General features: G+C 41.4%; 1 protein-coding gene across 3 annotated transcripts in view; it reads right to left on the bottom strand.

The window, feature by feature from the left end:
• LOC309668061 (uncharacterized protein) overlaps nucleotides 1–13,360 on the bottom strand; it is a 49,008-nt gene that overhangs the window by 17,668 nt on the left and 17,980 nt on the right. For 2 of the 3 annotated variants that reach the window (XM_082477289.1, XM_082477288.1), the window contains 10 exons: nucleotides 12,896–13,086; nucleotides 11,388–11,472; nucleotides 10,915–11,070; nucleotides 10,392–10,556; nucleotides 9,856–10,043; nucleotides 2,107–2,155; nucleotides 1,560–1,724; nucleotides 1,051–1,209; nucleotides 542–697; nucleotides 4–188 (listed from right to left, as the gene is read on the bottom strand). In XM_082477289.1, the coding sequence (XP_082333415.1) occupies nucleotides 4–188; nucleotides 542–697; nucleotides 1,051–1,209; nucleotides 1,560–1,724; nucleotides 2,107–2,155; nucleotides 9,856–10,043; nucleotides 10,392–10,556; nucleotides 10,915–11,070; nucleotides 11,388–11,472; nucleotides 12,896–13,086 (1,499 nt within the window). The remainder of the gene's footprint in view (nucleotides 1–3; nucleotides 189–541; nucleotides 698–1,050; nucleotides 1,210–1,559; nucleotides 1,725–2,106; nucleotides 2,156–9,855; nucleotides 10,044–10,391; nucleotides 10,557–10,914; nucleotides 11,071–11,387; nucleotides 11,473–12,895; nucleotides 13,087–13,360) is intronic. The other variant, XM_082477290.1, reaches the window with a different exon arrangement.

The raw sequence follows: 13,360 nt of genomic DNA, 5'->3' as shown, positions 1-13,360 counted from the left end.
TACCTCCAGCATCTGAATCCTCTCATTCATCTTTCTCAGAAGACTGTCTCTTTCTTTCATCTCCTCTGTCATTTTGACTCTAAATGCCTCAAAGGCTCTTCCTTGGTCCTCAAACTTTTGCTGCAATTCATTAAACTTTTGCTCAGAAAGCTCCTTTCCCCTCTCAGTGGCCTTTCTTTTGGCTTGTTCTGCTCCAGGAAGATTATACACAGGGAAGAAGACAATAGTCAGCCCTGAGAGCTACAACCCTCATCGCCCACCCCTCCACTTTCTCAGTGACCAAACTGTCTTGAAAAAAGCAAATGGATATGTCTGAATTCACCTGTGATCACATATCAAGGGCAGGTGTGAGAGTGTGCTAAGAAAGGCGCTGACTAGCTGGATAGATGTACAACCATAACTGGGCTTGTTTTCACATGTAGCAGAGTGTGTTCAGGGAAGGAGAAGAAGGTCTCTGCTTCTGGAAGTTCCTCCTGTCATAGTTCTCAGAGGACACTGAAGGAAACTTCCTACCCCACTGTGAGCTGAGCCCTCCCAGTACCTGCTGAGGTCTTTTCACTTTCTCTTATCTCCTCTGTCATTTTGGCTCTTAATCCCTCGAAGGTTCTTTCTTGGTCTTCCAAATTTTTCTGCAGCTCTTTAACGTTTTGTTCAAGAGACTCCTTTTCCCTCTCAGCTGCCTCTATTTTGGCTTGTTCTGCTCCAGGAAGATTATACACAGGGAAGAAAACAATAGTCAGCCCTGAGAGCTACAACCCTCATCCCCCACCCCTCCACTTTCTCAGTGACCAAACTGTCTTGAAAAAAGCAAATGGACATGTCTGAATTCACCTGTGATCACATATCAAGGGCAGGTGTGAGAGTGTGCTAGGAAAGGCGCTGACTAGCTGGATAGATGTACAACCATAACTGGGCTTGTTTTCACATGTAGCAGAGTGTGTTCAGGGAAGGAGAAGAAGGTCTCTGCTTCTGGAAGTTCCTCCTGTCATAGTTCTCAGAGGACATTGCAGGAAACTTCCTACCCCACTGTGAGCTGAGCCCTCCCAGTACCTGCTGAGGTCTTTTCACTTTCTCTTATCTCCTCTGTCATTTTGGCTCTTAATCCCTCGAAGGCTCTTTCTTGGTCTTCCAAATTTTTCTGCAGCTCTTTAACCTTTTGTTCAAGAGACTCTTTTTCCCTCTCAGCTGCCTCTCTTTTGGCCTGCTCTTCTGCTCCAGGGCGATGTTTGAAAGGGAAGGAACCAACAGTCAGATCTGAGAGCTACAACCCCCCCAATTCCCAACCCTCCACGTTCTCCGTGACCAAACTGTCGTGAAGAAGCAGTTGGACACGTCTAAATTCACCTGTGACCACATAACAAGGGCAGGTTTGGAAATGTGCTAGGAAAGGCCCTGACTGGCTAGATGGAGCTACAACCACAACTTTCCTTCTTATTTTCAGATGAAGCAGAGTGAGTTCACAGGAGGAGAGGAGCTTCTGGAAGCTCCTCCTGTCAGAGTTCTCAGAGGGCATTGCAGGAACCTACCCACCCCACTGTGAGCTGAGCCCTCCCGTGTACCTGCTAAGGCCTTTTTCCTTTCATCCAACTCCTCTGTCATTTTGACTCTTACTATCTCGAAGATTCTTTCTTGGTTCTCCAACTTTTGCTGCAATTCTTCAACCTTTTGTCCAAGAGTCTCCTTTTCCCTCTCAGCTGCCTCTCTTTTGGCCTGCTCTTCTGCTTCTGGAAGATTTTAGATAGGGAAGAAAACAACAGTTAGCCCTGAGAGGTAGAGCCCACCATACCCCCAAACTTCCACTCTGTCAGTGACCAAACTGTTGTGAAAAAGGAGATGGACATGTCTAAATACACCTGTGACCACACACAAGGGCAGGTTTGGGAACCTTCTAGCAAAGGCCCTGACTGACTGGCTGGACCTACAACAGCAATTAGCCTTGTTTTTGCAGATGTAGCAGAGTGTGTTCACAGAAGGAGAAGGTCCCTGCTTCTGGAAATTCCTTCTGTCAGAGTCTCAGAGGGCATTGCAGGAACCTACCCACCCCACTGTGAGCTGAGTTCTCCCCTGTACATGCTACGTTCATTTCTGCATCACAAGGGAGCTCACCTTTCTTCATGTAGTGTTCCTCTGGTTTTTCTGGTATCCTAAGTAAGCACTGGAGACCAGAAAGAGGCAAAGATATGTCAGGTAGGTCTGACCTGAACTTCAACTGAAATGTTCTGAGAAATGAACTGTTCTGAATAACATTCCCTGGTTGCTTCCCACTCTTCAAGTAAATTTACCAGATCCTGCCTGCCTCGCTACCCCTCTAGCCTCCTTGCCAGTTTTGCTTCTACCACCCATGCTAAGTTCCACCAGTCAGAAGAATGTGCAGTTTTACAAATAGGTAACCTTGGGTGCTTTCATATTTTTTTTCATATGCTGTATTTTACTGCTTGTGACTCTTCTGGTAACATCCCACCTTGGATAATGTGTACAAATTTTCAAAATTTACATCACACTCTACACCACATCAACTAATTGAAGAATAGAAATCATATGATCATCTCAATAGATGCAGAAAAAGCTTTTGACAAAATTCAACACCCATTTATGATAAAAACTCTCCAGAAAGTGGGCATAGAGGGAATCTATCTCAACATAATAAAGGCCATATATGACAAACATACAGCTAGCATCATACTCAACATTGAAAAGCTGAAAGCATTCCCTCTAAGATCAGGAACAAGACAAGGATGCCCACTCTCATCACTTTTATTCAACATAGATTTGGAAGTCCTAGCTATGGCAATCAGAGAAGAAAAAGGAATCCAAATTGGAAATGAAGAAGTTAAACTGTCACTGTTTACAGATGACATGATGCTATACATAGAAAATCCTAAAGACACTACCAGAAAACTACTAGCGTTCATCAATGAATTTGGTAAAGTTGCAGGTTGCAAAATTAATACACAGAAATCTCTTGCATTTCTATACATTAACAATGCAAGATCAGAAAGAGAAATTCAAGAAACAATCCCATTTACCATTGCATCAAAAAGAATAAAATACCTAGGAATAAACTTACCTAAGGAGACAAAAGACCTGTACTCCGAAAACTATAAGGCACTGATGAAAAAATCGAAGACACAAACAGATGGAAAGATATACCATGTTCTTGGATTGGAAGAATAAATATTGTCAAAATGACTATACTACCCAAGGCAATCTATAGATTCAATGCAATTCCTATCAAATTACCAATGGCATTTTTCACAGAACTAGAACAAAAAATCTTTAAATTTGTAGGGAGACACAAAAGACTCCAAAGAGCCAAAGCAATCTTGAGATAGAAAAAAAGAGCAGGAGGAATCAGGCTCCCTGACTTCAGACTATACTGCAAAGCTATAGTCATCAAACCAGTATGGTACTGGCACAAAAATAGAACTATAGATCAATGGAACAGGATAGAAAGCCCAGGAATAATCCCACACAACTATGGTCAATTAATCTAGGACAAAGAAGGCAAGACTGTACAATGGTGGAAAGACAGTCTCTTCAACAAATGGTGCTGGGAAAACTGGATAGCTACATGTAAAAAAATGAAATTAGATCATTCTTTAACACCATACACAAAAATAAGCTCAAAATGGATTAAAGACCTAAATGTGAGACCAGACACTATAAAACTCCTAGAGGAAAACATAGTCAGAACACTCTCTGACACAAATTGCAGCAATATCTTTTCCAATCTGGCTCACAGAGTAATGGAAATAAAAACAAAACTAAACAAATGGGAGCTAATTAAACTCAAAAGCTTTTGCACAGCAAAGGAAACCATAAACAAAATGAAAAGACAACCCACAGATTTGGAGAAAATATTTGCAAATGATGCGGCCAACAACAGATTAGTCTCCAAAATCTACAAACAGCCCATGTGGCTTAATATCATCAAAACAAACAACCCAATAAAGAAATGGGCAGAAGACCTAAATAGACATTTTTCCAAGGAAGACATACAGATGGCCAAGAGGCACATGAAAAGATGTTCAACATCACTAATGATTAGAGAAATGCAAATCAAAACTACAATGAGATACCACCTCACACCAGTCAAAATGGCTATCATCAAAAAATCCAGAAACAGGGCTTCCTTGGTGGTGCAGTGGTTGAGAATCTGCCTGCCAATGCAGGGGACATGGGTTCGAGCCCTGGTCTGGGAAGATCCCACGTGCCGCGGAGCAACTGGGCCTGTGAGCCACAATTGCTGAGCCTGCGCGTCTGGAGCCTGTGCTCCACCACAAGAGAGGCTGCGATAGTGAGAGGCCCGCGCACCGCGTTGAAGAGTGGCCCCCACTTGCCGCAACTGGAGAAAGCCCTCGTACAGAAACGAAGACCCAACGCAGCCATAAATAAATAAAAATTTTAAAAAAAATCCAGAAACAATAAATGCTGGAGAGGGTGTGGTAAGAAGGGAACCCTCCTACACTGTTGGCGGGAATGTAAATTGGTATAGCCACTATGGAGAACAGCATGGAGGTTCCTTAAAATCTAAAAATAGAGCTACCATATGACCCTGCAATCCCACTCCTGGGCATATATCCAGAGAAAAATATGGTCTTAAAGGATACATGCACCCCAATGTTCATTGCAGCATTGTTTACAATAGCCAAGACATGGAAGCAACCTAAATGTCCATTGACAGAGGAATGGATAAAGAAGACGTGGTACATATATACAATGGAATATTACTCAGCCATAAAAAAAGAATGAAATAATGCCATTTGCAGCAACATGGATGGACCTAGAGATTGTCATACTGAGTGAAGTAAGTGAGACAGAGAAAGAGAAATATCGTATGATACTGCTTATATGGGGAATCTCAAAAGAAATGATACAAATGAATGTATTTACAAAACAGAAATGGACTCACAGACTTAGAGAATGAACTTATGGTTACCAGGTGGGGAAGGGTGGAGGGAAGGATAGTTAAGGAGTTTGGGATTGACATGTACACACTGCTATATTTAAAAAGAATAACCAACAAGGACCTACTGTATAGCACAGGGAACTCTGCTCAGTCTTATGTGGCAGCCTGGATGGGAGGGGAGTCTGGGGGAGAATGGATACCTGTATATGTAGGTTGAGTCGCTTTGCTGTGCACCTGAAACTATCACAACATTGTTAATTGGCTAAACTCCAATATAAAATAAAAAGTTAAAAAAAAAAAGAAACTCTGGATCAGAGAGATACTTAAGACAAGAGTCAAAATTTCAAATGTTCTATTCCATTATGGTTTATCCCCGGATATTGAATATAGTTCCCTGCACTGTACAGTAGGACCTTGTAAAAAAAAGAAAAATTTTACACGACACTCCTCTTCCAGGAAGATTCCCTAAAGCACCTTCCCCAAGTGAAATCATTGTACATACTTTGGTCAATTTGTATCAATTATACATTTTAAATGCATGAAATTTATGATTTGTGAATTATAACTCAAAAAACTGTTAAAAGAATCTTGAATCACTCCATTTCAGAAAAAATAATGAAATACTCTATTATGGCTGCTAGTAAGTGGCTTAAGTCCCTGAGCTTTCCTTGTGAAATGTTGGGTTTGCATTATATAATCTTTGTGCTTCCTCACAGCTCTAGCATCCTGAGTTTCTATCTACAGGGTATGATTAACAGTAATACAACTAAAAGCAAAGTAAATATAAAGAAAGACCTGGTAAGAAAATCTTCCCAGAGGAACTTGGGTTGCTATGAATGAGAGAGAGCACACAGAAAAACAACAAGCTCAAAATAACTTAAGTGTGTTCCAAGGACATATGGGAACTTTTCAAGTGTTCAGTCAAGGAGGACATCTGAGTGCCTGTACTATACTGACTTTGCTTCAGAGGTCAGACAGATTTCCAGAAGAAGTGCCTGAGTTTGGAAAAGAAGGAGGTAAGATAGAGTAATATCATCTATTAGAACTCTCTTACTCAGAGGAATCAGGATCTTTCTACTATGAATGGCAATAAATCTGTGGCCAATAAGGTGGCCTTAAGGTAGAGGGGGTAACATGAAGAATCAACTATTAAGACAAATTACATGTAGTGCTTCAGTAACTTCTCCTGCTTATATTAGATACACTCCTTTAGAATATCCACCTGATAACCCTGGGAACCCCATTTAATATTGGCTCCATGAGATCATTCAAGGATCCCTCAAAACAGCAGCAAATAAACCATTAGCCAGACTCATCAAGAAAAAAAGGGAGAAGACTCAAATCAATAGAATTAGAAATGAAGAAGGAGAAGTAACAACTGACACTACAGAAATACAAAGGATCATGAGAGATTACTACAAGCAACTCTATGCCAATAAAATGGACAACCTGGAAGAAATGGACAAATTCTTAGAAATGCACAACCTTCGAGACTGAACCAGGAAGAAATAGAAAACATGAACAGACAAATCACATGCACTGAAATTGAAACTGTGATTAAAAATCTACCAACAGGGGCTTCCCTGGTGGCGCAGTGGTTGAGAATCTGCCTGCTAATGCAGGGGACACGGGTTCGAGCCTTGGTCTGGGAAGATCCCACATGCCGTGGAGCGATTAGGCCCGTGAGCCACAACTACTGAGCTTGCACGTCTGGAGCCTGTGCTCCGCAACAAGAGAGGCCGCAATAGTTAGAGGCCCGCGCACCGCGATGAAGAGTGGGCCCCGCTTGCCGCAACTAGAGAAAGCCCTCTCACAGAAACGAAGACCCAACACAGCCAAAAATACATAAATAAATAAATTTTAAAAATCTCCCAACAAACAAAAGCCCAGGACCAGATAGATTCACAGGCGAATTCTATCAAACATTTAGAGAAGAGCTAACACCTATCCATCTCAAACTCTTCCAAAATATAGCAGAGGGAGGAACACTCCCAAACTCATTCTACGAGGCCACCATCACCCTGATACCAAAACCAGACAAAGATGTCACAAAGAAAGAAAACTACAGGCCAATATCACTGAAGAACATAGATGCAAAAATCCTCAACAAAATACCAGCAAACAGAATCCAACAGCACATTAAAAGGATCATACACCATGATGAAGTGGGGTTTATCCCAGGAATGCAAGGATTCTTCAATATACGCAAATCAATCAATGTGATACACCATATTAACAAATTGAAGGAGAAAAATCATATGATCATCTCAATCGATGCAGAGAAAGCTTTCGACAAAATTCAACACCCATTTATGATAAAAACCCTGCAGAGAGTAGGCATAAAGGGAAATTTCCTCAACATAATAAAGGCCATATATGACAAACCCACAGCCAACACCGTCCTCAATGGTGAAAAACTGAAACCATTTCCACTAACATCAGGAACAAGACAAGGTTGCCCACTCTCACCACTCTTATTCAACATAGTTTTGGAAGTATTAGCCACAGCAATCAGAGAATAAAAAGAAATAAAAGGAATCCAAATCAGAAAAGAAGAAGTAAAGCTGTCACTGTTTGCAGATGACATGATGCTATACATAGAGAATCCTAAAGATGCTACTAGAAAACTACTAGAGCTAATCAATGAATTTGGTAAAGTAGCAGGATACAAAATTAATGCACAGAAATCTCTAGCATTCCTATACACTAATGATGAAAAATCTGAAAGTGAAATTAAGAGAACACTCCCATTTACCATTGCAACAAAAAGAATAAAATATCTAGGAATAAACCTACCTAAGGAGATAGAAGACCTGTATGCAGATAATTATAAGACACTGATGAAAGAAATTAAAGATAATACAAACAGATGGAGAGATATACCATCTTGGATTGGAAGAATCAATATTGTGAAAATGACTCTACTACTCAAAGCAATCTACAGATTCAGTGCAATCCCTATCAAACTACCAATGGCATTTTTCACAGAACTAGAACAAAAATTTCACAATTTGTATGGAAACGCAAAAGACCCCGAATAGCCAAAGCAATCTTGAGAAAGAAAAACAGAGCTGGAGGAATCAGGCTCTCTGACTTCAGAATATACTGCAAAGCTACAGTAAGCAAGACAGTATGGTACTGGCACAAAAACAGAAATATAGATCAATGGAACAGGATAGAAAGCCCAGAGATAAACCCACGCACATATGGTCACCTTATCTTTGATAAAGGAGGCAAGAATACACAGTGGAGAAAAGACAGCCTCTTCAATAAGTGGTGCTGGGAAAACTGAACAGCTACATGTAAAAGAATGAAATTAGAACACTCCCTAACACCATACACAAAAAGAAACTCAAAATGGATTAAAGACCTAAATGTAAGGCCAGACACTATCAAACTCTTAGAGGAAAGCATAGGCAGAACACTCTATGACATAAATCACAGCAAGATCCTTTTTGACCCACCTCCTAGAGAAATGGAAATAAAAACAAAAATAAACAAATGGGACCTAATGAAACTTAAAAGCTTTTGCACAGCAAAGGAAACCATAAACAAGACAAAAAGGCAACCCCAAAATGGGAGAAAATATTTGCAAATGAAGCAACTGACAAAGGATTAATCTCCAAAATTTACAAGCAGCTCATGCAGCTCAATATCAAAAAACAAACAACCCAATCCAAAATGGGCAGAAGACCTAAATAGACATATCTTCAAAGAAGATATACAGATTGCCAACAAACACACGAAAGAATGCTCAACATCATTAATCATTAAAGAAATGCAAATCAAAACTACAATAAGATATCATCTCACACCGGTCAGAATGGCCAGCATCAAAAAATCTACAAACAATAAATGCTGGAGAGGGTGTGGAGAAAAGGGAACCCTCTTGCACTGTTGGCAGGAATGTAAATTAATACAGCCACTATGGAGAACAGTATGGAGGTTCCTTAAAAAACTAAAAATAGAAATACCATATGACCCAGCAATCCCACTACTGGGCATATACCCAGAGAAAACCATCATTCAAAAAGAGTCATGTACCACAATGTTCATTGCAGCTCTATTTACAATAGGCAGGACATGGAAGCAACCTAAGTGTCCATCAACAGATGAATGGATAAAGAAGATGTGGCACATATATACAATGGACTATTACTCAGCCATAAAAAGAAATGAAATTGAGTTATTTGTAGTGAGGTGGATGGACCTAGAGTCTGTCATACAGAGTGAAGTAAGTCAGAAAGAGAAAAACAAATACCGTATGCTAACACATATATATGGAATCTAAGAAGAAAAAAAAAAAAGGTCATGAGGAACCTAGGGGCAAGACAGGAATAAAGACACAGACCTACCAGAGAATGGACTTGAAGATATGGGGAGGGGGACGGGTAAGCTGTGACAAAGTGAGAGAGTGGCATGGACATATATACACTACCAAACGTAAAATAGATAGCTAGTGGGAAGCAGCCACATAGCACAGGGAGATCAGCTCGGTGCTTTGTGATCACCTAGAGGGGTGGGATAGGGAGGGTGGGAGGGAGGGAGATGCAAGAGGGAAGAGATATGGGAACATATGTATATGTATAACTGATTCACTTTGTTATAAAGCCGAAACTAACACACCATTGTAAAGCAATTACACTCCAATAAAGATGTTAAAAAAACAACAACAAAAAAAACAGCATCACAAGCCCTGGGAAAGTTATTTATATTCTGTAAATGCTTGGAGATACCAAGGTCCTTACGGACTCTTCAGAAACTCACTGTTTACCAAACTAAAGTGCCTGGATATAAGCCACTAAAAACTCAGGGCTTCTAGTGAATCAAAAGCAGTAAGGGACAATAGTGCTTCTCTCTATGACTTTGATTTAATTTTCACCCATCCCTTCCTGAGGTTCCAGGCTTTGTGTCACAGTCACTGCCCTGACCCAGACCAGACATACTTCCAGCGTCTGAATTCTCTCATTCATCTTTCTCAAAAGGTTGTCTCTTTCTCTCATCTCATCTGTGATTTTGACTCTAAATCTCTCGAAGGCTCTTTCTTGGTCCTCCAACTTTTGCTGCAATTCTTTAACCTTTTGCTCGAGAAGCTCCTTTTCCCACTTGGCGACCTCTCTTTTGGCCAGATCTTCTGCTCCCAGAAGATTTTAGAGAGAAAAGAAAACAACAGTCAGCACTGAGAGCTACAACTCCCCAACCAACAACCCTTGCTTTCTGAGTCACCTAACCGTCTGGGAAAAGCAGATGGACATGTCTAAATTCACCTGTGACCACACATAGGGACAGGCGTGAGAATGTGCCAAGAAAGGGTATGAATGGCTACCTGGAGGTACAACCACAACTCTCCTTGTTATTTTCAGATGTAGCAGAGTGTATTCACAGAGGGAGAAGAAGGTCCCCGTTTCAGGAAGTTCCTCCTGTCAGAGTCTCAGAGGGCATTGCAGGAACCTACATACCGCACTGTGAGCTGAGCCCTCACCTGTACCTGCTGAGGTCTTTTCTCTTTCTCTTATCTCCTCTGTCATTTTGACTCTTAATTCTTCAGAGACTCTTTCTTGGTCCTCCAACTTTTCCTGCAGCTCTTTAACCTTTTGCTCGAGAAGCTCATTTGCCCTCTCAGCTGCCTCCCTCTTGGCACGCTCTTCTGTTCCAGGAAGATGTTAGAGAGGGAAGGAAACAATAGTCAGATCTGAGGGCTGTAACCCTTCACCGCTCCCCATCCTCTAATTTCTTTGTGACCATACTGTCGTGAAAAAGCAGATGGAAATGCCTGAATTCACCAGTGTCCACACACCAAGGGCAGGGTGGAGAATCTCCTAGGAAGATCCCTGACTGGCAGGCTGGACCTACAACCACACCTCACATTGTTCTTTCCCAATGTAATAGAATGTGTTCACAGATGAGAGGAAGCTCCCTGCTTCTGGAAGTTTCTCCCATCTGACTTCTCAAAGGGCACTGCAGGAAACTACCCAGTGCATTGTGTGCTGAGCCCATCCATGTACCTGCTGAGGTCTTTTCTCCTTTTCTTATTTTCTCTGTCATTTTGCCTATGAATCCTTCGAAGCCTTTTTCTTGGTCCTCCAACTTCTGCCACATCTCTTTATACTTTTGCTTTAGAAGCTCCTTTTCCCCCTCTGATGGCTCCCTTTCAGTCCATTCTGCTTGTCCAAGAAGATTTTAGAGAGGGAAGAAAACAACAGTCAGCCCTGAGAGGTACAACCTCCTCCATCCACTAAACCTCTACTTTCTCAGTGACCAAATTGTCACTGAGGGCAGGTTTGGGAATGTGCTAGGAAAGGCACTGACTGGCTGGCTGGACCTAAAACCACACCTGGCTTTGTTATTTTCAGATGAAGCAGAGTGTGTTCACAGAAGGAGAAGAAGTCCTTGCTTCTGGAAGCTCCTCCTGTCAGAGTTCTCAGAGGGCATTGCAGGAACCTACCCACCCCACTGTGAGCTGAGGCCTCCCCTGTACCTGCTAACGTCTTTGCTGCATCACGAAGGAGCCCGTCTGTCTTCATGCAGCATCCCTCTAGCTCCTCCTTTATCATCCCTATGCTCTGGAGACACAAAGTGGCAAAGACATGTCAGGCAGGTCAAACCTGAACTTCCATTGATATATTCTGAGAAAAGAACTATTCTGAATAACACTCCCTGGTTGTGTCCAACTGCCTACAAGTAAAGTTTCCAAGATCCTGCCTACATTGCTACCCCTCCAGCCTCCTCTTCCAGTGTTGCTTCCACCATCCATGGAGGTTCCACCAGTCAGAATAATGTGCAGTTTTACAAATTCTTAACCTTGGGCAATTTCCTATTTTTCATACGCTGTTTTTTCTGCTTCTGGCTCTTCGGGTAACATCCCATCATGGATAATAGGTACAAAATTTTCAAAATTTACATCACGCCTCTTACAGGAAGATTCACTAAACCACCTTCCCCATGTGAAATCACTGTACATTTACATTCATAAATTTGTATCAATTGTACACTTAAATGTATGAAATTTATGGCTTGTGAATTACATCTCAATAAAACTGTTTAAATAAACTTGAATGACTGCATCTCAGAGAAAAGTGCTGAAATACTCTCTTTAAGACTACTAGTAAGTGTCTTTATTCCCTGAGCCTTCCAGGTGAAATGTAGGGTTTGCTTTATATAATGCTTATAGTTCCTCACAGCTGTAGCTTCCTCAGATTCTATCTAAAGTGTATGATTGACAGTAATACAACTGAAAGAGTAATAAAGATAATGCAAGATCTGGTAAGAGAAGCTCCACAGAGGAACTTGAGTTGCTATGAATGGGAGAGAGCGCACAGGAAAAATAACAATCTCAAAATAACTTGAAGTCTGTTCCAAGCACATAAGGAAATTTTGCAAGTGTTCAGTCAAGGAGGACATCTGAGTGCCTGTACTGACGTTGCTTCAGAGGTCAGACATATATCCAGAAAAGTGCTTCAGTTTGGAATTGAGTAATATAGTCTATTAGAACTCTCTTACTCAGAGAAATCAGGATCCTTCTACTATGAATAGCAGTAAACCTGTGGCCAATAAGATGGATTTTAGGTAGTGAGGGAAACATGAAGAATCAACTATTAAGACAAATTACCATGTACTGCTTCAGTAACTTCTCCTCCTTATATTAAATATACTCAGAATGTCTACTTGTTAAACCTGAGAACCTCAATTAATATTGATTCCATGAGACCATTCATGAATCTCTCAAAACAGCAGCACAAGCCCTGGGAAAGTTATTTATGTTCTATAAATGCTTAGAGGTCCAAGGTCCTCCTGGGCTCTTCAAAAACTGTGAACTGAATTCAAGTTCTTGGATATAAGCCATTAAAATCTCAGGGCTTCTAGTGAATCAAAAGCAATAAAAGACAATGGTTTTTCTCTCTATGACTTTGCTTTAATTTTCACCCACCCCTTCCTGAGGTTCTAGGGCTTTGTTCCACAGTCACTGCCCTGACCAGACCAGGTTACCTCCAGCATCTGAATCCTTTCGTTCATCTTCCTCAGAAGGTTGTCTCCTTCTCTCATCTCCTCTGTCATTTTGACTCTAAATCCCTTGAAGGCTCTTTCTTGGTCCTCCATCTTTGGCTGCAATTCTTTAACCTTTTGTTTAAGAGGCTCCTTTACCCTCTCAGCTGCCTCTCCTCTGGCCCACTCTTCAGCTCCAGGAAGAATTTAAAGTAGGAAGAAAACAACAGTCAGATCTGAGAGCTACACCCTCCTGTATCCAACCCTCCACTTTCTCAGTGACCAAACTGTAGGTAAAGCAGGTGGACACATCTAAATTCACCTGTGGCCACACATCAAGGGCAGTTTTGGAAATGTGCTAGGAACGGTCCTGGCCGCCGGGCTGGACCTACACCAGCTTGCCTTGTTGTTTTCACATGTAGCAGAGTGTGTTCAGGGAAGGAGAAGGAGGTCCCTGTCTCAGGAAGT

Source organism: Balaenoptera physalus (assembly GCF_965194825.1).
Source record: "Balaenoptera physalus genome assembly, chromosome: 1".
NCBI lineage: Eukaryota > Metazoa > Chordata > Mammalia > Artiodactyla > Balaenopteridae > Balaenoptera > Balaenoptera physalus.
This window is presented reverse-complemented; position numbering and strand designations above follow the sequence as displayed.